General features: G+C 46.2%; 1 protein-coding gene across 1 annotated transcript; it reads left to right on the top strand.

The window, feature by feature from the left end:
* The first annotated feature begins 754 nt into the window (after nt 1–754).
* Nucleotides 755–26,661, top strand: PCCB (propionyl-CoA carboxylase subunit beta). Its single transcript, XM_052687314.1, has 15 exons — nt 755–928; nt 2,047–2,166; nt 4,319–4,387; nt 6,132–6,188; nt 8,955–9,068; nt 12,082–12,192; nt 13,338–13,446; nt 14,136–14,256; nt 17,634–17,715; nt 19,460–19,583; nt 20,775–20,882; nt 23,653–23,753; nt 25,021–25,119; nt 25,314–25,407; nt 26,406–26,661. Exons 1-15 carry the CDS (start codon nt 770–772, stop codon nt 26,525–26,527), a joined length of 1,590 nt encoding a protein of 529 aa, XP_052543274.1. The 5' UTR covers nt 755–769; the 3' UTR covers nt 26,528–26,661.

The raw sequence follows: 26,661 nt of genomic DNA, 5'->3' as shown, positions 1-26,661 counted from the left end.
CCAGAGGAGTTTTAGGTTAGGCATAAGGAAGAACTTTTTCCTCAGAGTGGTCAGGCACTGCAATGGCTGCCCAGGGAGGTGGTGGAGTCGCCGTCCCTGGCAGTGTTCAAGAGATGCCTGGATGAGGAGCTGTGAGATGTGGTTCAGTGCTTGTGGGAGCAGTGTAGTAAGAGGCTGGCTGGACTGGAAGATCTTGCAGGTCACAGAATCACAGAATGGCCAGGGTTGGAAGGGACCTCAAGGATCATGAATCTCCAACCCCCTGCCACATGCAGGGCCACCAACCTCCACCTTTAATACCAGACCAGGCTTTCCAAGGTCTTTTCCAATCTTGTGATTCTATGATTCTATGACTTAATAATCATAGCCAATATTCACTTTGCTTTTTTATGCACGCCTTGAGCTGCTGTTCTTGCAGAGAATGATGAACTTGCTCCTTTGGGTAAACGCTTTGTGGGTCTGACACGTATGCGTTCTCAGCACAGATATTCCCCGAGTGCTCTTCCAACGTGAATTACTTTATGACAGCCTGTATACACTGTGCAATCCAAAGATTCCTATTCTTGGCCAGTCTTCTCTCAATGCGTTTGACGTCCCCGCAGCACAGCACAGAAAGCACGGCACGTCGGCTCCCGGCGCGCACACAGCAGAGGCGCGCACACAGCTCCTTCCCCACACCCGCAGCAGCCCGTCGCGCACGGGACGCGCCGCTCCCGCTCTCGCTCCCAGAGGCGGCGCGCAGGCGCAGTGTCCGCCGCCGCCTCGCGACATGGCGGCGCAGTGCGTGCTGCGGGCGGCGCTGTGCCGGGCCGCCCCGTGGGGACGCCGCGCCGCCTCGGGCGGCTCTGTGCCGCAGCGCATCGAGGAGAAGCGCCGCGCCGCGCTGCTGGGCGGCGGACAGAGCCGTATCGACGCGCAACACAGGCGGGTGAGGCGCGGGCGGCGGGAGGAGAGCCGCTCCCCTGAGGCGCCGTTCGGGCTCGCTCCGCCCGCCGCCGAAGGTGGAACGAAGTCGGCCCGGTGCTCCGGCGGGCCGCAGCGCGCCTCTGGGCGGCACCGAGCTCTCGGGCGGCAGGCGGAGCGGAGTGGAGCGGGCAGCGCCGAGCCGGCGGCTCACGCAGCGCGGGGCGGGCTGTCGTTGAGTCGGAGGGATTTCCCGACCTCCGTTGCTCAGAACGGCGCCCGCAGGCTTCGGGGCTCCCGGCGGAGTGCCGCCTCGAGCGGTTTGTGCTCACCTGGGGGCCTCGAGCACCGCTTACGTTGCCTTGCGTTCCCCTGTCTGTGAAAACTTCGCCCGTCGCTTCCGCACAGAGCCTCAGCTGTGTGTAACGCCGCGTTGAGGCGCTGCCCCCAGTAGAAGGGCAGCCCGCCCCTGTGTGAGATCCCTGCGCTGCCGGCGGGCGCCGACCTGGCCTGCAGAGAAAGCTGTGTAAGGCCGAGCTCCGAAACGAGCTGTTCGTCACCGGTTACTTCTTGGCATCATCGTTGCCGAGGAGGGGCGTGCAGGGCCGCCCGTGTGCTCCGCTCTCGGCCGTCGTGCTGTGGTGCCGCGTTGGTCCCGGCAAAACCTGCCAGAAGTTCCCTGCAGGCTGTGTGCGGCCTTTCCCTGGCCAAGCTCAGATCCACAGAATGCCCTGCGCTGCTCTTATGGGCCGGTTTGGCTGTGCAAGGGTTCCAATTTCAAGAATAGAACCAAAGGCCATAACAGCATAGCAGCATTCAGACGTGTAGGCAAAAATAGCTGAGATGCCATTACATTACATTACATTACATTACATTACATTACATTTTGTTAAAAAGACTGAGGCTGTCTCTTATCTTGTTGGAGTGCAGCTCTTTAGTCAGCCTTCCTTTCAGAATCTCCTTGTGTTGTGTTTGCTCTTGAGGAGGCTCATCGCTGGCTATGCTCCCAGCTTTGGGGGTGTGCATTCAGTGGGGCAAACAAAAGATTTGGTGAGGGAACGTTTCATTAAACTGCACCCAGAGGTGTCTGGCAGGGCCAGGGCTGCCCAATGGCAGGGCTAACTGTGGTGTGTTCCATTTCAGGGGAAGCTGACAGCAAGAGAGCGGATTCTTCTGCTGCTGGACCCCGGCAGCTTTGATGAATATGACATGTTTGTGGAACACAGGTGTTCTGACTTTGGGATGGACTCTAGTAAGAATAAGGTATTTTTATTTCACGTAACTCTTGTTTCTTTGTCCTCTGCTGTGTAGCCAGGTGTGTGATTGAAGATAAGTTCTTCTGTTTGCACACAGTATGTTTTGGGTTTGGAAAGTGTTTGCGAATTTCCTTTTGTTGCTTGTAATTTCCATGTAACAGCTCATGAGGTTTATTTTTACATCGTTTAAATTTGATTTGTTTGTTTGTTTTAGGAGATTACCTGTTTGTTTCAAGTACTGCTGTCTTACGTTTGTCTGTCAAGTCAGGGATACATACAATGCAAATCCGTTTTGTGTGTGCAGATATGTCTGCATTTAGATATACAATGTATATTATACAAATGCGGATCCTTCTGCCCTTCTACAGGTATCATTAGAGCTGTAGGCTGAAATAAGTCAGATCTGTACATATGCTTGCCGAACTGTAGTCATTAAATCCTTTAGGGCTTGAAAACGCGACGTGTCTGCATGTTCAAGCAGTTCTGCTGATTGGTGAGAAGCTGCAGTCTGCCTCACTGACGGTGTTTTTGATAGGTGGCCATATATCCTAAACCAGCAAGGTACACGAGGTGCGTTATGTAGAGGAAAAATCTGGCTCCCCGAAGTCTCTCGCAGTGACATTGATGCCTGGTGAATGAATTACTACCTGCAAAGAGTATTTTGTTGCTGTGTCCTGCAGAAGTGACTGGTGAACGTGCTGGGCTGTGTAGGTGGCTAGTGCAGATCAGCCTATTGAAGGTGAACCTTCCTGTAGGTGACTCTGATTTGGAATGTGGTAGGAAGCTGCACCAGGTGTGTCACTGCCACATGCTGAGTGCAGTGACTGCAGTTTCAGATTCCACAGTTCTTAAACTAGCTGATCGTTTTGCAGTCCTTCCAGTTGCCAGGCTGCATGCTGTGGTGAGGGAAGGCTTGGTAGGCTTCTACCCTCAGAAGGGCTTCTTTTCATTTTCAGTGGCCAGGTTGCTGACAGGACTCTTCTGGAAGGAGGCGCTCGCTGAGTGTAGGAGGAAACATCTTTTCTTCTATGGGTAACTTCTTACTTTGTTCCCCCAGCAAACTGAATTAACTCCTGCGTTGCTTTTCATTGTAGTTCACAATGCTGTACCCCACAGTGCTGTTAACCAAGCACTGTCTCTGGAGATAAAAGGAGCAGTGAAGTCCTGAGAGTGACAGCTGGGTTAATTTTTGCCTTGTCCTTCAGCATTCACCTTTCAGTAAGCTGCAGGTTGTGTTTACAGAGCACAGTTCCACAGCAGATGACCTAATTGGTGGGCAGTGAGCTGGAATATTAGTTTAGCATTGAATAGCTTAGGGTTCCTGGAAGTTTCCAAAGGTAGGGTGAAACTTGTACTCCGTCCAGGTCGCTGTATGGGCTGTTAGGAGCCATCTTTGCAGTATGATGGCTGGAGCTGGAGAGGTGTTTAATGCTTTTCTGTATGCCTGGACGTGGTAACAGTGCTGACTGTGCAGCTTGAGAGAAGTCCCCAAAAGATGTGACCTCCCTGTGAACAGATTCCCTTGGGTATAAATGGGCCTTTTAATTTGTTTTTTTATTTGTTTTTGTTTCCTCCTAGGCAGCAAAAAGCATTGAGATGCTTGGAATTCCCTTATGGCAACACACTTCCTCTGCTGTTTTGAAAAATATCCATATACTTAAAAGTGAGACAACATCAGTAGGGAAACTTTAGGATTCACATGCTGTATCTCCTCTTTCATCTTTTCCCTTACTTACAGGGTAAAAAAAATAGGACAGGTCAAGCTGAAGTGTTTTGGATTCTGTATTTTATGACCTTTCTCAAGAAAGATTTATATATGGTGCCCATTCTTTTAAAAACATCTGATTCTAATAAAATGTGCATTCTGTCTCTGAGGACGTGATTTGCCTTAACTCTAGGCATGCTGAAATTTGAGGGGAAAGTGCAAAACTCATAAATCTTCAGATTCATATGTAACTTTGATGTGATGTTACCTGCAGTATTCTTTTCCAGTGCTGAAGCGAGTCTTTATGGAGCCTCCACTGCAAAAATAAAGACCAGTCCTTCCACAATCAGTCTTTACCTTAACCTTGTGCTCAGTGCTTCTTAACGGACAGTGTTGCTATTTTGAGATATAAATATCTAGAGTTATTTTTTATCTTTATTTTTTTCCATTACAGTACCCTGGAGACAGTGTGGTGACTGGCCGTGGACGGATTAATGGTCGCCTGGCTTATGTTTTCAGTCAGGTACGTCTCTGTTTTTTGTTTTTGTAAGTAAGATGAACTTATCCTTTGAAATAAATACGCTGCATTTCACTGTGACCATGTAGTAACGTACCTGTTTACCACCTGCCATTAAACATAAGATAAACATAACATCCTGTGGGAGGAAGCAGTGCATTTGGAGACAAGAAGAGGCAGAAGAAATCTTTCCCAGACCGTTTTTTTTAGTGAGATTTGCAGTTGTAGGTAAGGTTGGGATGAAGTAAGCGATGAATGCAGCGCTTATTCGGTACCTTATTTGGAGATGGAGAGGTCTCTGAGCACAACGTGTTGCAAGTACTGAGAGCTCTGGCTGTGCCTGCAGCTGGAGGTGTTGTGATTGGACTCCTGCAGCCGTGGGCAGTCCTGCAAATGTCAGCAGAGTGCTTTGTGAGCCCGGGGAACCGCCTTCCCACTTGGAAGGTGCAGGTCTGGTGCTGCCTGCTGGAGGTACCGGCTGGAATTGCATTGGGTTGAATTCGTGGTAAAGGGCACCTGAGCAACCCTGAACTGTCCTTCAGGTTAGTAAAGAGACTGACAGATAGTATATAAATAGATAAATTGCGTGTTTTATATTAAAAGTATTTTAGAGGAAACACTATAGGTGGAGTTTATCTTGGACGAGTCTTAGCACAGTGGAAGAAGAGCATTCTTCTGAGTTGTTGATATCTGCCTGTCTGTGCTGGGTTACCAAGTAGCCTTTGTTCAGGTTGCTTCCATGGCTGGAGTGGTTGTTGCCATCTTGCTTGCACTGAGGCATACGCTGTGCCTGTTTTGTCCCTGGTGTGTCGTTCTTCCAGGGGAGGGCACTCTTGTTATGTGGGCTTGAAGAGGAGCCAGAGTTTCTTTGTTCAAATAACACAGGTAGAGGGCAGTTCTTGTAAGGGTTTCAATGTGTCCCTTCATCGTGTGCTGTTTTTAAAAGAATTATTTTTTAGAAAGACTTTATGCATCTCCAAATTCAGCTGCCACTTGAGATGTCACTTCCTTTTTGCTTCAGCTACTAATCGTGATGTTTTCTGCCAGCTGAGTTTTTAGGGTTTCTTTGAGAGTAAAACTCAGAGGGAATGCATTAGTGAAGCTGACCAGAAGTTAACCCTGGGTGCCAGGTATCACCATCCCTTGTCCCTTCTGGATCAGCCCCAGGGCTCCTTCTTGCTCTTTCAGAATCTCACAGCACAGTCCCAGAGGAAACACCAGCTGTCCATTTTGGCTGGCATCGTTGCTGCAGCCCCCACAAAATAATAAACTCCTGGAGCATAACTCATGAATATAGAACAAGGGCATGCTTTCATTTGTGATTTCTGCCTGTTTGCAGCTTTATCCTACTGCCACCCTTTGCAGTAGGAGTCTACTTACAGTGACATTTCTCAGGCTTACTCCAGTATTGGTAGCATCTCTGAAAGAGTAACATGTATTTGTGGAAGAAGAGTGTTTGAAGAATAATAAAAGCAAATGAGACACAGTGAGTTTGTGATTTGAACGTAGAATCTACTGGAAAATGCATAAAAGATCTTTTTACTTGTAAACAAGGTTGGATTGACCACGATTGGTCTGTAGGCTGCTTACAGAGTCATGTTGCCTTGGAGCAGCGTGCTAAATGTAGAGCAGTGCAGGATTATACTGTTTACTTGACACGTTTTTCATTAAGGTCAGTTATTGGGATTTGTTTGGCTGCTTGTTATTGAAAAGATTCTTTCCATAATCTCAGAATTTGTTTTGTTTCCAGGATTTTACTGTATTTGGAGGCAGTTTGTCTGGAGCTCACGCCCAGAAGATCTGCAAGGTAATATTTCACAATGGAGAACAGCAACAAAAAATGGCCGATTTTCTTTTTCCAGTCTGTTGTGCTAATAATTTTGGAAGAAATGCTTTGTAGTGACTTTAGTGGACTGTGGTGGATGTTGCTGGCAGTCTCAGGGTGCCTGTGTCCTCACAATTTGGTAAGGGCTGGGGGCACAGCTGAGCAGAGGGGCGTCCTCTGGGAGCTCCTGAAGCTGTTGTAAGTAATGTCAGCTCGAAGTTGATTGTCCTGTTGTGTGCAAAAAGCCAGAGAGACATACAACTATGAGCATGGGTTAACTAGCCACTGTCTGAGGGAGAAATATGGAATGACTTGGGAGTTCTGTTATGTGGAAATGTAGTATTTATGAAAAGAAATGTAACAAGTAAACAATCTGAAGACAGACAACAGTGTAGAGGTCACCTTGATGCCGAGCTTCCGTTATCAGGCACGTGTGGCTGTTGGTTCTCATTTGCCCTCCTGTCTCACTGAAAAAGCTGGTGTTGGAATCCTAGGGGTGTGGAGGGCAGCAGCTGTTTCATGCATGAATATTCAGTGGCATGGGCTGATGAAAACTTCTACATTTTTTTTTTGCTATGGAACTGGGAACAAGGTGTATGGAGCTCAAGGCCTTTTCTCCTGCTGGAAATAACTATTTTTTGGCACAACCTCCTGTGCAGTGAGGAGATACAAAAGTAGAAGACAGAAAGACTTTGGGCTGAGTAATAACTACGGGGCTTTACCAGCTCGTGATATCAGCAAAGGTGTTTGTATTGCCCTTTTACATCAGAGCTCCGAAATGTTTCTTTGTGATGGGAGTAACGTGATGCTACTGGGATGCCTTCTGCTGTTTTGTTTGTGATCTGGTACTTCTGAAACAGCAGGGAGTGGTAGCAGAACTAGAAGACACGAGTCCTTCCTAACTGATACTATGTTTGCCATCAGCACCAGTGGTAGGCCTTGAAGTTTGAAGGCTCTGTGTGCATCAGTTGCTCGGTCTGTGAGGCTGCAGCTTGGCAGTGGAGAGCTGCATGGTGTGGTATCTGTCACTTCTTTTAGTTCTTACTGAGCTGAGTTCTGGGAAGCAGAAACCTGTTCTGGGAGACAGTCTTGGCTGCTGCAGACCCTATGAATTGCTTGAGGCATGTAAGATGAAGTGAAGTTGCTGCCCCTCAGCAGGACTTTTGCCTTTGGCTGTCATGTTCTGCATATCTTTTCCTGGAGTTCAGGTATTTGGTGTTTGCAGGGTAGGTAGGTCTGGGCTACAGGTGGCAGACTCCTTTTGCAGAAGAGCTGTATGTACTGGTATGGCAAAAAATAAAGCCTCAAACATGAGTAGTCTAAATGTGTATTAAATGTGTATGCTGGTGTGAAGAATTTCAGTATCTGGAAAAATCATGGAAGCAAAAAATGAATGCATATGTGTGTCCTTGGGAAACAGCAAAGTGTGTCAGTGAACGTGTTTCACTGACCTGGTAGGATAACAGGCTTCCTGGGAAGGCAGTGGATGTCAACTGGTTTCTAATAAGACGTTTGATCACGCCGTGTGTAACATCCCTGTAAGCAAACAAGGCTGCTCGTGGAGCCTCTGCTTGCAGCCCACACAGATGCTTTTAAAGTGCTGGACTGTATTTGATTGCAGAATCATTCTCCATGTCTGCCACGGCGGTGATCCAACTGTTAAATGAATGTCCAGGCACAAAGTTTGAAGGATCCCTATTTTACGTGCAGTGACTGCAAGTAGGAGTGATGCCAGCTGAGAGCTACACAGAGACAGTTATCAGCAACCCGTGTTCAGGCTGCAGTTTTGGTACTGCTAGGGTGTGTTGGTATGAATGTTTTAACGTCCTTTCTGGTTTTCCAGGCAATAAAAACTTGCTTGCTATTGTTGGTGGCTTTAGCACTTTGAAAGACAGGGCTGAAGATTTAGAAATCTTAAAAAGTTAAAGATTGGATGTAATTGGGTAAAAATGATTGTGAGGGCAGGAAAAAATATCAAACTAGAGACTGACAGACCGTGTGCAGTTCTACAGGAAAATGACTGAAGAACCAAGGCAGATCTTGTTACTATATACCAGTGCTGTAATGTCAGGAAAATGCCAAACCCCTCTGCTTGTGTCACTGTAGCAAAGGGTTTGGTGGTACAGTGTGGGTATGGAGATGCCCAGCTGGTAAGGCAGTGAAGGACACGAGAGGGGTTAAATGTGTGCCTTTCAGCCTCCAGTCTGAGTGAGGCTCTATGGGAACTGTTGAGTCCTGGCCCCAAGCACCGATTGAACACCTGGGGAAGGACTGGTCAGCCCTGGGAGCACAGGTGGAGGCAGTGCAGCTGTGTGACTGGAAGGAGTGGAGCCTGGCTGCACCTCTCCTAGACCTCATTTAAGGGCTGGCTGCCACTGGGGAAGGGTCTGTGGTTGGAGATCCCTCCTTGGTGGAGCTTTCCCCTGCAAACCTGGAATCTTCTGATACGGGTAAGCAATCTTCTGCCCTTCCTTTATAGCACCTTTTTATTGTGCTGCTCCTTCTGCCCTCACACCTTTGTTGTAATGTCTTTCCCATCGTATTTTGATCTCTCCCATTGCTACAGAGTCAAAATGCAGTATGTCAGTAAGCTGTTAATGATTGTAATTAATGCAAGCAAACGAGATGCGAAGCGCCGTGTAAGCAGTTAAAGTCTGTTGTGTGATTTTCTTTCTGGGGGATGCACAGTTTGATAGGGAAGGGCCATCCTGGTGTTGCAGGTAACCAAGTGTCTGTGTTCATCACCAGGTCATGGATCAGGCTGCCATGGTTGGAGCCCCTGTCATTGGGCTCAATGACTCGGGAGGAGCCCGCATTCAGGAAGGGGTGGAGTCGCTGGCTGGCTATGCAGACATCTTCTTGGTGAGTGCCCTGCTGCTTGAGTGAACGGTGTCCAACGCTGTGATCTGGTGAAAAGCCCTGCAGGAGCTGCGCTGCAACGTGGGCTTTGTCAGAAGAATAGAAAATTAAGCAATTTACTTAATTAGGAAACACCTATAAATATTTTTAGTTATTTTAGTGAATAATGTTGATTCACACTGAGTTACAGCTTGTGTGTGTTGGGATGTGACTTCTTTCAAAGTGTGTATGTGTTTGTCTGAGACAAGTGGGCATGCTGTGCTGTGGAGTGCTTTGTAGGTGTCTGATAGCTGTGACACACCACTAGCTGTCTCTGTGGCTGCTCAGAAATACAGGCCTGTTAAGAATTTCACAGAGCAGGCTTGCTTTCTATGGGGCTGATAAACGGTGAAACTTTTCTGCAGCAGAAAAAGGGACTTTAAGTAAACCCATCAACCTGTGCTTGAGGGTAACTTGAGAATGTGCAGCAGAAGCACCAGGTGTTGTATCAAGGTGGTCGATGAAGGGAGGAAAAAAAATGCAAGAGGTTTCTGTGCAAAGAACAGTTCTGAATACAGTGGAACTTGTTGATGTTACCACATGAGGACGTGCAGGACTGATTGGACTGGTGGAAGTTTTATGTTACGCAGTATCTTTGTGGCTAAAGCACACAGCATTGATCTTGTTTTCCCCAAAATGACATTATTTTATATGCCTACCAACATGCATTGTTTTAAAGGATGATTTGTACTTTCTGTAGATATGAGAAATAGCATTTATTGTAAATGATAGGAAAAGTAGTAATCATAAACACCTCTTAGAGCTATTTTGAAAACAAATGACGGAAAGATTCCAAGGATCATCAGATGTCTTACTGACAGTTTTCTTTTTGCTTTAGTTTGTGTGCATTTCTGGCTTTCTGGTTGGTGGTTTTTAACATGCTGGCAGCTGCTTGAGTCACTGCGATGCCATCTGATGTTTGTGCTGTTAACCCAAAGGACAAAGTTCATTCTGCTTTCAGTTCTTTCTTTTTCACAACCATGTGCTATCTTGTTTTTCTGTTGCCTTAATAAATGGCAGACCATGGTCAACTATCAGCTTTGCTCATTTAGAATAGAATTACAGGATAATTCCAGTCCAGAGAGTCATCTGGGGGTGTACAGACCAATGTTCTAAGCCACGGCTGATTTTTAACAACAAACCAGGTTGCTTCATCTCGTCTAGCCACGTTATGAATGTCTCTAGGGACAGACACTTGGCAGCCTTGCTGAACTGTTCTCATGGGGGCTTTTTTTCAGTTATCTCTTGCTGTGATTTGTACCACTTGGTTCTCATCCTTTCCTTGTGCGTTTCCCAGGAGAGTATCATGCTTTTCCACAGGAGTCCCTCAGCACATCTGCAGGTATCATAGAATCACAGGGTTGGAAACTACCTATAAGATCATCCAGTCCAACCTCCCATCACCATTGCCACCACAAGCACTGAACCACATCTCACAGCTCCTCATCCAGGCATCTCTTGAACACTGCCAGGGACGGCGACTCCACCACCTCCCTGGGCAGCCATTGCAGTGCCTGACCACTCTGAGGAAAAAGTTCTTCCTTATGTCCAACCTAAACCTCCTCTGGTACAACTTATGGCCATTTCCCCGGGTCCTGTTCCTTGCCTGGGAGAAGAGCCCAAACCCCTCCTCATCACAGCCTCCCTTCAGGAAGCTGCAGAGTGCAGTGAGGTCTCCCCTGAGCCTCCTCTTCTCCAGACTGAACAATCCCAGCTCCCTCAGCCACTCCTCATAAGACTTGTGCTCCAGACCCCTCACCAGTTTTGTTGCCCTTTTCTGGACACGTTCCAGGGCCTCAATGTCCTTTTCGTAGGGAGGGACCCAAAACTGAACACAGTATTCAAGGTGCGGCCTCACCAGAGCTGAGTACAGGGGGATGCTCACCTCCCTGCTGCTGGCCACACCATTTCTAATGCAGGCCAGGATGCTGTTGGCCCTCTTGGCCACCTGGGCACACTGTGGGCTCGTGTTCAGCAGAGCGCCAACCAACACCCCCAGGTCCCTTTTCTCTTCACACTCATCCAGCCACTCGTCCCCAAGCCCATAACGCTGCATGGGGTTGTTGTGGCCAAAGTGCAGAACCCGACACTCAGCGTTGTTGAACCTCATCCCATTCACCTCAGCCCAGTGATCCAGCTTATCCAGATCCCTCTGAAGGGGCTCCCTACCTTCAGGCAGATCAACACCACCTCCCAGCTTGGTGCCCTCTGCAAACTTACTGAGGGTACGCTCAATCCCCTCATCTAGGTCATCAGTAAAGATATATAGGTATATAAAGGATATATAAAAGATACATAGGATATAAAGGTAGCAGCAAGTTCTCCCTCTGGCTTCTCTTCTCTGTGCTCAGCAGCCCCCATTCCCACGGCCTCTTGCTGCCTGCTGACTCCTTGAGTCCCATGACTATCGTGGGGGCATCTTCCAGTGTGTCCCAGTTTGTCAGACTTGTACTGGGGCATAAAACAGGGTGTGAGCTCCATGTGTAGCCATCAGAAGCTGGCAGTCTTGTTTGGAAATCCCTTGCATGGGCCTCCATTTCTGATAAGTTTCAATACTTCAGAGAATTGCAAGGTGCAGAAATGATAGGTTCACTGATGCTTGAAGTGTGTTGCTGAGCTCCAGTTAATGCTCAAATCACTCATCTTTGGTTTACACAGAGGCAGCATTCCTGGTGTTGCTGCTGACCACTGCTGTGTGCGGTTTCTGATTCCTGTGGACCTTTTTACTTCAAAGCAGGCTGGCAGTGATGCACAGAGAGATCAAATTTGTTGCCACTTGGAAAATGTGACAAGTGAATTCTTTGCTTAGGCATTTCCTGTCAGCATCGTGCGGTGGGTTTGCTCTCAGTATGAGGTGTGGTGTCCCCTTCTCTCTAATTAAGGCAGGTGAATGTGGTGGCAGTTCAGTTTTGGGAAGTAAACGCGCTTAATTTACTTCTGTCATTCAGACTGCATGTCTTTGTGATTTCTATTGCAGAGAAATGTTCTGTGTTCTGGGCTGGTGCCTCAGATCTCGCTCATCATGGGGCCCTGTGCTGGTGGAGCTGTGTATTCTCCTGCTTTGACTGACTTCACGTTCATGGTGAAGGTAAGGGTTGAGCAGATCCTGCTGTGCTGCTGGTAAATGGGGTCAGTCACAGTCAGACCCCGTGTCAGGGTTTGTTTGGTGGGCTTCTGCTTCACTAAAGGCCTGGAAACTGCTGCAGAAATATCATTAATGCCATTGTGACATGACCAGCTGTTAATGGCACGGATGGCAGCGCTGAATTAGTCCTGTGCCATTGTTTTGCACGTTGGATAGATGAAGATATGATTAATCTCTTGTTAAAAAGCGCTTTTGTTTAAGCTTCAGTTCTAAATAAAGTAGGTCTGAAGCATTTAATACAGGAGTGCTTAATATATTTTCAAACTACAAACTGCTGGTGGTTGGTTGTGCTGCTGGCAGGTATGGATTGCAGGTGGGTCGTGGTGGTTACTGCTCAGGGCACAGGACACGATGAAAAGGCTGTCTCAGGTGGTTTGTAGAAAAGGAGTTGGTTATGACTGAGGAGCTTCAGAAGGATTTTTGTTAATGAGTTTTTTTAACATCTGAAATCAATGTATGTTGGTGGGGTGGGACAAACATTTCACCCCTTCACGTTTTTGTTTTTTTTTTTGCATTTCATGCTAATATTTGAATTGTTAGACCCAGAGTTATCCTTTCTTATTCACTTTAAATTTGGAATCATAGAGTCATTCTGTGTTCCAGTTGTTCTAAGTTCTATGGGTACTCAGCAAAAAAGTCCTTCATCCATCTTCCTTTGGGTCTCTTATCATTTATAGGTCTTTCCTTTTTGTCCTAAGAAATAGCTGTTGCCTTTACCTCATGATTTCTGTCTCAGGTTATTTTTCTGTATAAGCTATTACTGTCTATAGAGATTGGTACAGAACTGGAAGATAAAAGATGTGCAGAAACTGCAGAATACACCTCTGGGTTAAATGAAATTGAATTCAGTTTATTCTTCATGGGAAATCAAGAACAAATTTCCAAAGAAACCTGTAGGTAGCTGTGTTTTCTGTGGATTTTAGTATAATGTATCAGGGATTTTTATTTTTTTTTTTAGGGATTTTTTTGCAATGTTGAGCAGTTTTCCTATTTTGAGGAAAGTCTCTCAGGACGGCAGCTTTCCTTTGCTGCTTTTGCAGCTTGGCTCTGGCATTTACACACTGGTTTTGCTTTATTCTCTCCCCTAGGATACGTCCTATCTGTTCATCACTGGCCCAGATGTAGTTAAGTCTGTTACCAATGAAGATGTCACTCAGGAGCAGCTCGGGGGAGCGAAGACACACACGGCTGTGTCTGGTGAGAGCTGGGAAGTTTTACTTCATGCTCTGATCTTAACTTTAACAGAAGTGACGGGGCTGTTGGAGCTGCTGTGAACCTCGTACTGATTCCTGTGGGCATGGCTGTCACCTGAGGTGAAGGGATGAGACTGCTGGAGCACAGGATGCTGCAGTGTGCAGGGCTCAAACCAATCCCTCTTAGTGGTGGAAGACGAAGCAGGAAAAGTGGGAGTGTGGCAGAGTTCTGAGATTTTGAGGAGAAAGCAGCAAATCCACAAACAATTATACAAGTGGAAGGGCTGTAGGAGAGCAGAGCTCCCAAGGAAGGTTTGGGATGATGGTTTTTGTGTGTTTTTCCCCAGAAATGTGCATGGGTTGAAGGATTCTTGGCAATCCTTTGTTTGCCTAGAAATGTTCTTTTCGTTTGGCTTGCATTGCACAAGGCTGGGATCCAGTTCAATGTGTGACAGCTGATAAACCAGTTCACACAGTTTTAAATACAAAATGAACAATCCAGAGCTCTTCTGGAAGAAGACTGATACAGCCACACATTTTCTAGGTACTTTTAACTGGTCAGATCTGATTGCTTAAAATGCCCAATTGTCAGTAGCTTAAGTTTAAAGCATCTTGCTGTTTTTCCTTGTCTTTATGGATACATACTTGAAAACGGAACACTGCAAAGTAATTTCAATAACTGCTTCTTTCCAGGAGTGGCACACAGGGCCTTTGAGAACGACGTAGATGCCTTACTTAACCTCCGAGAGTTCTTTAATTATTTACCTCTTAGCAACCGTGACCCGGCTCCAGTGTGTGAGTGCCACGATCCCAGGTGAGAGGAGGCTGGCTGAGCTCTGTGCTGTCTGACCATTTCATGGCTTCTCTGGCTCAACGGACACAAATGTGTTGTGATAATTGTGGTACACTGTGGGAACGTGGGAAGTGTTCAGGTGTGTGTGTGCATAACAGACGTGCTCACTGTTAACATTCATTCTTAAAATTAAGTTTGTGCTGTGTACAGGATATGGGGGAAGTAATCTCTGTCCAGTTCACAGCTCTTCAGGCAGGCACAGTGAGGCAGAAGACAGCACAGTAAGGTGCAGTGGGGTGATCCTGCCCTGCTCTGTCAGTGATGTGTCTGTTGGGTAAGTTTTGGTCACCAAACGCAGAGGTTGGGATGGGATGTTGAGGTACAGGAGGCATTAGGCAGCTGTCTGTAAGGTTTGTTGTGTAGCTGACAACAAAGGAAGGACTCATCACTTCAAGACTGGAAAACAGGAAAATGGCAAAAAATGCCAAGAGATGGAGGGACAGCCTGGGAGTCAGCGCAGCACAGGTTCAGTAGGCAGCCTTGCTAGTAGCAGGACAGACATAATGTCAGTGGAATAAAGGCTGTTTAACCAAAGATCCGACTGCAGCCTTAGCTCAGCCCTTCCTGTGCACATCCCCTAAAAGGTCTCCATCCTCTCCTGTACGACATCTGCTCCTATCTTTGTTCATCCTTTCCATTCTGCAGATGCCCATGGTTTATATCTTGGGGTTTCTTGCACACTTGAAGATTTTGACATGGGTATTGGGAAAGTTGTCCTCTCTTTAGGCCTCTGTCTTGTAATGGCTCTGTCTGTATGCTCTGTGTTGTAACATCTTTAAAGCAGTTTTTTTTTGTATCAGTGTTACAAATCACTGCTGTGGGAAATGAAATACATTGTTAAGAGAAATAAGTGTGCTAACTGCTGTGAAGGGGACGGTCAGACAAGCTGATATTTACTGGTCCTAACATTTCCTGCTGTGTTCATCTCATGCAATTGCTAAGCTGGAAGACTGTTCTTATAGTGACAGACCCAGTATTGCTGGGTGAACATGGAGCACTGTTGCTGAGGTGGGCACTTTCTTTCTAAGCATTCAGCATGCTGTACTGAAATAGCTGATACTTTAATTTCATTTATGGAAACAACAGTCTGTTCTGTAATCAGTGTATCTTACATTGGGCACTTTATTTATCTGGGAGATTGATCAGTTCTGTGTTATGGCAGATATTTAATGCAGTGTCAGGTATACTAATAGAGGATCACAGTATAGTAAATGCTCAGTGATTTGTGTTGAGAAATTCAATTCAGTTGTTTTTCTACGTGTGAATATAAATTTACCTGTGTGAATAGTGATATCTCCAGTATAGATCAAATTGTGTGGTCCTAATACTTAATATTGGTGATGCTTCATCTGCACATGCTGCCTTGAACTGATGGGTTGGTTCTTGCTGCTGCAGCAGTTGCAGCCCACTCCTCCCTTTTCTTTCTCACTGGACCATTTTCATGCCAGGAGAAACTGCTTCTAATGATGTAAATGAAACACTACATCCTTTCATCTTCATTGCTAACTCTCACCACGTTGGTTTCTTCCCCCCTGCAGACAGGTTCTTTGTGGTGCTGATGACATCAGGTTTGGTAGCTGAAACCCCAGTTGGTGACAGTTGTTTCTTTTGTTTTGGATTCCATAAGAAAATTAGAAAGTTCCTATGGTGATTGTGCTCTGCCTTTGAGGAGCATCTGGTCCGTCCCTTTTGTGTGATGTGATTTGGTTTTGTAAACCAGTCCTGTTTCCTCTGAGGAGCCATTCCTGGGAACCTCACACAGGTCCATTTCGCACTTAATGGAATCCACTGTTGACCTGGGTGAGTTTCTCGGGCTGTCGCAGGCTTCAGCTGACTGCCTTGATGATGAGCAGCAAATCTTTTCAGATAATGGGATTTCCAACAGATAAATGAGATTCTCAGCCTGAGTCCCGGGACTCCACTGGCAAGCTCCAGATGTCCTTTATCTCTGACAGTTTGAGATTCTTGTCCCTGAGATGTTCTGGGTACTGTCTTTGTTTGCCAGTGGTTGTTCATTTTAATGCTGTTATGATTTCCATCTCTGCCTTACAGCTCTGTGAATTTATGGGAGCAATGCCTTCATTTTTCCATTTTCCTTATCCTTTGGGATATCTCAGAATACAGTCTGGAGGTAACAGGAAGATTTTTAAAGCATATTCATAGTCACTTTCTGGGAAAGTAAAAGTTTCTGAGTCCATTGTAACTGAACATTGAATGCGTTGGTCAGATTAAGACTTAATTATATCATTTGAATATATATATGCATGCAATTCTCTTAATTGTGGGAATAGCCTGGCAGTGCTGCTGTGGCTCTCAGCAGGGAGGTGTCTGTTGGTCCACTGCAGGTGAGTCAGAGCAGCAGTGGGGCTCATGTTCCTACTCTTTGCCTGAGATTGACAAACTGCAGGTCGTGTTTCCAGTTTTAAATTGTACTTCTAGAGCCTAATGTTGTACTGTTCTAAAGGTACAAAGCCACGGCATTGTTAAAACATAGAAAAGTTGTGTGAGAGTTGTGACTCTCAGCAACTGACATACGTGCAGCCCCCCCACCTTGGGACTGGGAATGACCCCATGAATGCCAGCACATGTAAGTCGTTAATGAAACTATTGAAGATGGGTAACTGATAGGTGAGCTGCTAACAGGGCGTTAAACGTCAAGCTCTTCAAGTGCAGAGATGATCAGATACCCAGAGATACTTCAAACCCAGTGCTTAAACTGAAGAAGCTGTGAATGGATGTTCTACCCTCCTACAAGTCTTTATCTGCTTGGTAGGGGTGAGAAGTATGGAAGTATGGAGAGGTTCCCAGAGGTTTATTCAGATCACAAGCATACAGTGTGGGCAGAGGCAGCATCAGAGTTGTAAATGAGAAGCCTTGCTCTGCCATTGGAGAGGCCACTTCACCTCTCTGTAAGCACTGCAGTGGTGGACTGTTGTGCTTCTGCACTGTGCTTAGCACTACCAATTTCCCCATTGCTGAGCTGTGCTCCAGCACAGGAGCATTTGGGTCCTTTCCAGTGCCCTTGTGCAGTCCCCTGTTTTATGGGCCCCTCTAGCCAGAGGAGGAGAGGTGTTTCCAGGCAATGATCTTGTAGACAAAAATACATCTCTATAAGAGATGTCTCGTTCATGGAGGAGCTCAGAGCAACAGGTAAGCCGTGGGTGAGCCCTCAGTGGCCCAAAGCATAACTGTGCTGCAAAGAGCTCTGCTTTTTCCCGTGTTTGAGTAGCAGTCCCCACCACGTTCCGGAGAGATGGCATTGGCGCTGTTTGCCTGAGCTTTTGGTCTTGGCCTTCATCTGATCTGTGAATGTTATTGCTTGGATTTGTTTTCTGCAGTGACCGTTTGGTTCCTGAGCTGGACACAATTGTCCCCATGGAATCCACCAAAGCCTACGATATGCTGGATATCATCCGCTCCGTAAGTCTGCCGGTCTGAGCCCTGCTGAGAAGAATGTGCACATATCGTACTGTGTGTGTATGTAGCTGTTAGTCATGGAAGGAAACCAAGATGGTGCCATTTCAGATCTGTTCTTCAGTCTTTGCAGGTTACTGTTTTTTCCCCTGTTCAGCAGTCCTGCATGAAGAGACAGCAGCAATGGCAGAAGCGAGATGTTTGTGGGGGAAAAGGGTCTCAGTGCTTGTCTTCAGTATCGATCCAACAGCATGCACAGCTGTACAGATGAGAGCACTGCTGTATAAATCTAGTGGAATTTTACTGAAGCAGTGTGGGCATTGTTGGGAATTCTCTTGCCCAGCTTTGCCTAATTCATTTTTTGTCAGTTTTAACGACTTAATACATTGAAAACAGCTGTGCAGAGAACAGGGTTGTAAAAAACAAAACAAAAACAAATCAAAAAAATTCAACAAAACCCAGTTCTGTTATGTGTAACTGTGACAGCCCTGCAGAGCACCTGGGGGTCCCAGTTCTGAATGTTCAGGTTCCCAGGTTGGCCCAGGATCCTGTGGTAGATGACAGACCTGGGAAGAGCAGCCTTGTAGGCAGTGAGTGCAAATGGTGGCTGTGGGGGGAGCAGGGCTGAGCTCATGGCATCCTTCCAGACTTTTCCCTCTGCAGTTTTATCTGACTGTCTCTCCCCACACGCAAGCATTCAGCTGATACTTTTCAGTGTGCAACTGGCTGCATTCAGATCCATTTTGGTGGGTTAAGAAAAGCTCAGAATGGGTTTTTAATCTGCAGGTTCTTCTCTTCTGAATGTCCCTGCTCTGTTTAAAAATTCTGAAGTGAATTAGGGAAAAAACCCACACCCACAGGCTTTGAGGAGAATTAAGTAAGGAAATAAAGCTGCTTAAATAATAAATAATTGAAACTTTTCATGCATCGGAAGGGACAGGCAGTCTGTGGTGTGTGTAGGAGAAGTTGCCATCAAGAGCTGCAAAGAAGGCAGTAAGGGTAGAACACAGCAGGAGAAGAGCAGAAATGCAGCCGTGTGTAGGTGTCGCTACTGCTCCATCTGGAATGATCATCTTTGAGTTGAATGTTTCTGTACTGGTGGATGCCACTTTGCAGAGCACACATGGGGGCTTCCAGCTCAGGGACGTGCAGCTGCAAGGGTTTGTGTTTGTGTGAGGGTCTGTGTTTGCAGGGAGATCTTTTTGGCGCAGTGTTCTCCTGCTGTGCAGAGCAGTGCTTCCCCATTCCCCTCTGTTGTGCACAGGCAGCACTGCTGGTCAGCACAGAGTCGTCATCCCCAGCAGAGCATGGCACATTTGGGCCTCGGGAGGAAATGCTCTGGATTTGCAAAGAAGCAAAGTATGAATTAAACAGATAGTGAGAAGTCCCCAGGTTCCAAGGAGTATGATTTGCCTTTTGGTGTTGGAAGCTGTTTCTTAAAGTGCAGTCTGCCAGTGGTGTGCTGAGGGTAAAAATGGTTACCAACTGGTTGGGGTTTCTGTGGTAAGTTAGAACAGGTTTACTACAGAGGAAATGCCACAAAGATGGTTTTATCTGCTGGGATGCCTAATTGGCTGTTCTGAGAGTGAATGCAGTGCTAATTACTTCCTGTGAAGACAGAAGGATTTCTTCCTTTTTTATTTTATTCTGCAAGTTCTGCTAACATTTCTCACGCTAACAGCTGTGTGTCTGTGTGTACAACTATGTGTGCAGACATTCTAAGGGCTCTGCCAACCTGTCCTCCTTACAGATTGTTGACGAAAGGGAATTCTTTGAGATCATGCCATCCTACGCCAGAAACATCGTTGTGGGGTTTGCCAGGATGAACGGAAGGACAGTCGGCATAGTGGGCAACCAACCCAAAGTAGCATCAGGTTGGGGACAGCTGCGTGCTTCTGATGTGCTGCCTCCTCTTGGTTTGGTTTGGTTTCCTTGTTGCCCTCTGTGTAAGGCTGGCTGGCTGCTGGATGGGCTGTGGATGGTTTGTGCGGCCTGCCACTGCTTCATGCTGCTTTCCTAATGCCTTGTTTGTCTGAAGTCTCACTGTTGTGCAGCTGTGTGACTTGCCTGTTGCTTTGTTGCATGAAGTCCTGAAAAAAAAAGATTAATTTCTTTATCAGTGTGATGGTCTTGCTCTTGGGTAACTGCAGGGCTGCTGTATCTAGCACAAGAGAAGGCCACCAGTGGTCTGGCAGTGGCTGAGATTGACTGATTAAGCAGAACCTCGAGCTTGCGTGCTTGCTTCCACAGCATTAGAATGCCCCAGTCTGTTCTGTAGTGCAGCTCTTCTGAAAATGCAAAGCATTCAGACATACGTACAAGTGTGTGGAGCTCACACAATCCAGACATGAAGGTACAAACATCTGTAGCTTACATCACCTTTTTTGAACTGCAGAAGGGATTTTGATTTCTCTCCTTAATAGCTGGATAACTTCTGAGGAGACTGAATGCTGACCAGCCAGTGCTTGGCTACTGCAGTACCCAGCAGTCACTGGGTTGTAATATTATTTTAGTCTTCAGATGGTATCATCAGTTTGAAGATAGTTAATGTTTGAGGTGTCCTTATCTTGTATAGGTTTGATACAATATCTAATTCTAAATGGCAGTGACGCAGAACAGAAATACTTTGCAGCTTTTCCCCAGAACACCAGTCTTTTGCAATGCCTTTGTTTTTTCATGGGGAGCTCCATTGTTCCAATATGACTGACTGGGGAAAAATAATTAAAGAGCAAATCACAGAAAGATAATTTAATTTACAAGGGTGTGATTTACACGGACTTTTTGGCATAGGAGCTGTCTGTGCACAGCAGTCACTGCGGGAGGAGGTGGGAATTGTGTGCAGTGCTTCAGAAGGATGAGGGGTGCCAGGTGACTGCAGCTGGTGGTCAGCTTAGTGCTGGGACAGAGACCTCGATGATGATCTCCATGTTACTGCAGGCAGGATTTCTTGTTTGTCTTTCTTTTTGAGAAGACAGTACAGCTTAACTACAGCATGACTTAGATGCTGCCTTGAATTACTGCCTGTAGCACGTCATTTACACCTTGCTCTGTTTTCTCACCTCCAGGGTGCTTAGATATAAATTCTTCTGTCAAGGGAGCCCGCTTTGTTCGCTTCTGCGATGCGTTCAACATCCCTCTCATTACTTTTGTGGACGTTCCTGGGTTTTTGCCAGGTATGCTGTGTCCTTGTGTTCCTATTGGTAGTGGGGTGGGGAAGCAGCGGGAGGTGGTGGTGCTAAACCCAATCTTAACGACTGTAAGAAGAGCAGTTTACTGTACAGAAGCTTAAATAAGCCAGACTTTAAAATGTTACTCAGTAAGTACAGCAGTCACAATAAGATATTGAAATATGCAAATTGTGTTCCAGAAAAATGGGTGCCTAAATAAGGCAGCGCTGTTGTTTCTGTGTGCTCTGACAGCTCTGCAGGGCTTTGCTGAGGAGAGGCCAACTCACAGCACAGCGGTGCTGAGGTCAGGCTGGAAGCACTGGGATGAATGTAGCTGGCCAGGGCTGGGTGTGGGTAGGAAACCATCAGCCCCCAGAAGCTGTGTGCCCTGCCGTTTGGGATGGCGGCTCAGTTGCACAGTGGGTGGTTGTGGCCTGTCCAGGACTCACACCGTGTTCCCTGCAGATATCCTTGTCATAAATGACATGGAAGTCACTTTTTTCTCCTCTACTACAATGAGACTGCTTTGAAAGCTCAGGTTCATTCCTGCTCCAAGCATTGTTCAGATAAGAACATCCATGAGTTAAAGGGTTTGAGATTAGGCTTTCCTCAGCATTAGTTACGTGAGCAGTTAATGTTAAAATGAAAACTAGACAACAGCCTATGTGAGGAACAGAAAGTCTCCAATAGAATGGAATATAAGGTTAGCACTGTATAAAAACTGTTAAGGCTTCCCTCAGGTCCTCTACTGGACATCAGAACATCAGAATGCTGCTGTCAGTGTTCTGTTTCTTGCCTTACCACATGTTATGTGTTTTATCAGCAGGCAACAGAGGTGTTAAGAGAACCTTCTATTCCTTCTTGACCACTTTCTCTCCTGTTTTTGCTGCACTCTCCCCTTGTTTGAATCACAAAGCAGCTTGGTTCTCCTTAGAGCTTCAGGGGCTGCAGTGTGGACAGATACAATCCAAGAACAAAGCTACTTGTGTGTCACTGATTGTTAGAAATGTTAACTTACTGTGTTGTATTAGAAGCAGATAAAAGAAAGACATAAAAGTAGAGCTGAAGAAAGAAGACTTGAGATTTTTACACTGATTATGAACTGTTATATTTCAGAGTTTGGAAAGATTAATACATTGCCATTAGAAACATCAATTGAAGTAATGTATTCTGAGTGTGGTGGTCACTACTTCTCTCTGTCCAGTAGGGTAAGAGAATCTTCATTGAGATGTACAAAACAATTCAGTGCAGACAGCGTTTAAGGATAAAAACACAGAACAAATTTGGGAGCAGATTGATGTCCAGAGTTCCTATTAATTCGCACTGTAAATGGTTCCAATAACAGCTGGGCTGACGTTGCAGTCGAAGCACTCGCAGTGACGGCCTGCTCCGCTTTAAGAGTGCGAAGCACTGCCTGGATTGCAGGATCTTGCTTGCCACCTCCTGGGTGTAGGCTGAGGACCTCAGCTGTGTTCAGGCTGTTCCTGCAATAAGCCCTGGCTGTTCTGACGTCTGCTGCTGGGAAGTGTCTGTAGGCTTGGTGTGTCCAACGATCTGCAGGGAAATACAGGGAAATCCAAAGTGAAATTGCAGTTAAGAAGGGACATTTGTGAGTGTAGGCATGCAGTATGAGGCAATCAAATCACACTTGAAATCAAGCTACCAAATTTTAAGAAACCTCACAAAACAAATTTTAACTTAATTTTTGGTAAGATGGATGAACTGTCAGACAGTAATTGCAGAGTTGCATGCACAGTGGCCTGAAATGCAGAATTGCTAGAAATAATGTGTGGTTGCCACTTCCAAGTGTTGCTCCTCGAGCAACATCATCCAATGCACCTGGCACATCTTTCCCACTGTGGCAGACAAGTAGGAACGCTGAGGCAGAGCCCTCCTGTGCAGGGGTGTGGGCACAGGAGGCAGAGCAGTGCCTCGCATCCTCTGGCTGTCAGTCTTGTGGTGGTGAATCAGCTGTCCTCCTTTCTGTGCATGCAAGGCTTTTCTTTGGTTTCTTAGATTCTGTGAAAGGCATTTCCAGAGTTCTTTTATCGGCTCCTCTGGCCATGTTCCCTCACCTTGCTGTCACAGCCGGGGCTTAGATTTGTTTTTTAAGGTAATGATTTGCTAGAGCTGGGCCTCAGTGGAGATTTGCAGCTGCTGAATACTCTGATAGGATCTTTAGACAAGTTATGATCCTAGGCCTGTGTCTGGGGCAGAACTTTGTAGAAGACCCTCTAAAGCAGATGACTTGTATTCCTATTTGCTGTGTGCTGTCGGTCTCCAGAATTACTGGCTGTGAGGTTCCTTATAGAAGACTCCATGCTCTGTCCTTTAAGGGCCGTGGTCTTGGGCTTGCTTGAAGGAGGCATGGGTCTTTGTTGTGTGGTAGCCAAGCTGCCTTTCCTTATGCTCTAGAAGAAAGGGATTTGGAAGAGTGCTGCTCTCTGGAAGTGAATACGGGTTGCATGTTTCACTGTTAGTCACATTTGGAGTACTGAAAACTATGGAATATTATTTTCTTCCTATGAAGAAACCATCTGGTGAGCGTTGCATTTCTGTGACCTTACACTCAGACTTCTGCTGCTTTTGGCAAGATACTTTTCATTCAGTTGCTCAGCATCTAGTGGAGGACATCACCTGGGCTGTTACCTGCTCCTGCTATTAACAAGGCTCCGTTGTTGTAATGTGCTCCTGGTAATGACAAGATGAAGACACCTCATTGCACATGGAGTGGTTGTGAACTTCCTAGAGTGACAAATATTTCTGCCACTTGCAGGTACAGCTCAGGAGTACGGAGGGATCATACGCCATGGTGCAAAACTACTGTTTGCCTTTGCAGAAGCAACTGTGCCTAAAATTACTGTAATCACCAGAAAAGTAAGTTGGTATTAATTCTGTGGTGTTATTTCATACAATGAGTTCCCATTTTCACCAATAGCATTCTGGTTACTTCTTATGTCTGCCCCACCTCTGCCTTCTGTAGTGGTCACGTCTCGCTTTGCCCTGTTTGGTAACACCTCCTCGTGCCAATTTACAAGTGACCACTTTTCTGTTCTCAAAATATTTTCACAGTTCATTTTGTCTCTGTGCTCCTCCAAATCCATGTTTCTGCTCTTTGCTTTCTCCCTAGAAAGCCTCCAGTCAAGTATTTGTCCTCTGTCATCTGGCTGTGTCATCCCTCTGCAACAGGCAATCTTTGTCATCTTCTCTGTTCTTGCAACTTCAGACTCCAGTTCCAGAAGCAGTGCTGATTGTGTCTCTTTTCTGTTAACTTTACAGTTTTAATGCTTCTGTGCTTTTCTTTCTTCCATGTACTTTTCCTATACCCTCCTTTGTTTCCTTTTCTCTTTTTCTGTAAGATACATGACACCATGCTTCTCTAAGTTCCTAAAAAGCTTAGCTAAACATCTCGCTGCTTTCTCCTTTCCTTTCCTGACTCCTTTCTCCTGTTCCTCATGTTCTGTTTTGTGCTTTTGTTGTTTGGTGATTGTTTCACTTGTGATAGGCTTTTGACAGCAATGAAACTGAAAGAGCTGCTCAGGTTTCTCTTCCTTTGCCATGACAGTGTATTGCCATTCTCCCCAAGCTTGCATCCTTGCTGTCACCTCAAGTAGTGCCCTGAAACACTTGGCTGCAGCTTGCTCTGCAGGTCTGCAGTATTTGTTTACCATTGCTGCCTGGACCACTTCCAGGTCGAGAGTGGAGCACTGCAGAATCTGAGTGCTGCATCCCCTGGCCAGGAGCTCGCAGAAGCATGCTGGTTTATTTGAATGCACGTGCAGGGAGAGGCCTGGTGCTGCAGACAGGCACCGACTCTTCTTTTCTGCCTTCAGGAAGGTTTTATATGCCAGCAACTCCCTTCCTGCTTTTATGTGGTTTCCATTTTGTGAAGCTTAGGCTTAGGAGGTGGCTTCAGGCAAGTTTTTACAATTCTTCATTGTTTTTACGAGTGTGAATGTCTTGAATGTGTGTTTGCATAGACTCAGTGTCTGATTCTAGGTGTTGAGTAGGGTGTGTGCACTGCTACAGGTAGAAATGTAGCTCCACTTGCTGCTTGTTGGAACAGTAGAAGTGGCAAGAGGAAATTAAGTTGTTGCTGTGGTGAGGTCACTCACACTAACGAATCCTTGGGGTTTTGTTCCAGGCCTATGGCGGCGCCTACGACGTGATGAGCTCAAAGCATTTAAGAGGAGATGCAAACTATGCCTGGCCGACTGCAGAGGTGGCAGTGATGGGGGCAAAGGTAAATAAATGCAGGCTGACTCGCACTGTGTGCAGCAGCCATCGCTGCTCGCTGGCACAGAGGCTGCTTAGTGAGAGGAAGACCGGTGACGCTTTGCTGAAGCGATTGGCCCAGTGCCATGCAGTGTGTGGGGGTGGTAAAGAAGGCATTTCTGCCCTGTATGGGTTGAATACCTGTGGGCTTTATCTTCCCAGGGTGCTGTGCAGATCATTTTCAGAGGAAAAGAGACAGATGCAGAGGCAGAATACGTGGATAAATTTGCAAACCCGTTTCCGGCAGCCATGAGAGGTACGCTGGTGGCGTGTATCGTGGCCCTTGGTTGGAGTTTGCCATTGTGTGCAGGCAGTTAATTTTTAAGCATTTAGTACACATTTTGCTGTAAGTTATTTAGACAAGACATTTGTGTCCAGAAAAGTCACTGTCTAGACCAGACAACCAAACTGCCCATCTGAATGGCTTTGGGTGGGAAGAGACTGGAACAATGCAGGGACTGCAGTGGAAGGCATGCTTTCAATTTTGCAATCATGGGAAGCATCTCAAAACTCGTACAGTTAATTATAGGTGCTTTAGGAATCTGCTTGATGGTTCAAGATGCTGAGCAGTAGCCTTGAGAAAGGGTCTGACTCAGTTCAGTGGTTTTTCCCAGAGCCCTTGGTGTGAATTTTTCTGCTCTTCTTATGAAAGGACTTTCACCTCTAGCTTTGAAGCATTACCTGTGCTCCAGAAGGCAGTTCTGTAGGCTCTGCCAGCTCTACATCTTTCCAGTTATGCTGCTTTGCCCAATTAGTAAGCTTTGTGCTTTATTTAATAGTGCCCCAGAGCTGGGAAGACTTAGTCAAGCTCGTCACCACAGCTGGTGTGTACAGCATCGCTCCCTTTGGTTTGCTGTTACTGCTGTTAGAGCCAGGGAAAAAAGACCTGTGAACATGCAAAGTTAAGGGATGCTTCCAATCAACAATTCTGAACCATTAAGTCAAACTAGTTAATAGTTAATAAGAGATGAGATGAGCTCTCTAAGACTTTGCAGTAACAGGAGAAGCGTTCAGTGAGTAAAGCCCACTGCCTCAGTTATCTTTTTTGGTTGGCTAATTTATTTGGGGGAATAGAAGTTTCTTGTTTTAACACTTGACACAGGAATACTTTCTCTTCAGGCTATTTTAAATTCTTAAGTTAATTTGTAACTTGTGAACAGTTGATCCCAAGAGTTACTTTAGGTTTGTGAATTTAAATCTCAGCAGAGATACAAAAGGTGAAGAGGAAACTCTTGGTGTGGTTTGTTTCCACAGGGTTTGTTGATGATATCATCCAGCCTTCAACCACCCGCGTGCGCATCTGCCATGACCTGGATGTGCTGGCAAGTAAAAGCCAGACCAACCCCTGGAAGAAACATGCTAATATCCCACTGTGAGCGTGAGGAGGGACCGGCCCTGGCAGTACCTGAATGCAAGTCTTTCTGTCACGTGGCAGTGTGCTCTGCAATGAAGTATTTCGTTTTGATTTTGCTGATGCTTATCAATAAATCACAGCATGTACCTTGTTTAA

Source organism: Tympanuchus pallidicinctus, unplaced genomic scaffold, assembly GCF_026119805.1.
Source record: "Tympanuchus pallidicinctus isolate F22 unplaced genomic scaffold, pur_lepc_1.0 scaffold22, whole genome shotgun sequence".
Taxonomy (NCBI): domain Eukaryota; kingdom Metazoa; phylum Chordata; class Aves; order Galliformes; family Phasianidae; genus Tympanuchus; species Tympanuchus pallidicinctus.
This window is presented reverse-complemented; position numbering and strand designations above follow the sequence as displayed.

Coding starts and splice junctions, on each gene's coding strand:
- PCCB (XM_052687314.1), top strand. CDS start 770: ATGGCGGCGCAGTGCGTGCTGCGGGCGGCGCTGTGCCGGGCCGCCCCG. Junction 2,167..4,318: donor TGGACTCTAGTAAGAATAAG/GTATTTTTATTT, acceptor TTTCCATTACAG/TACCCTGGAGACAGTGTGGT. Junction 20,883..23,652: donor CGTTCCTGGGTTTTTGCCAG/GTATGCTGTGTC, acceptor TGCCACTTGCAG/GTACAGCTCAGGAGTACGGA.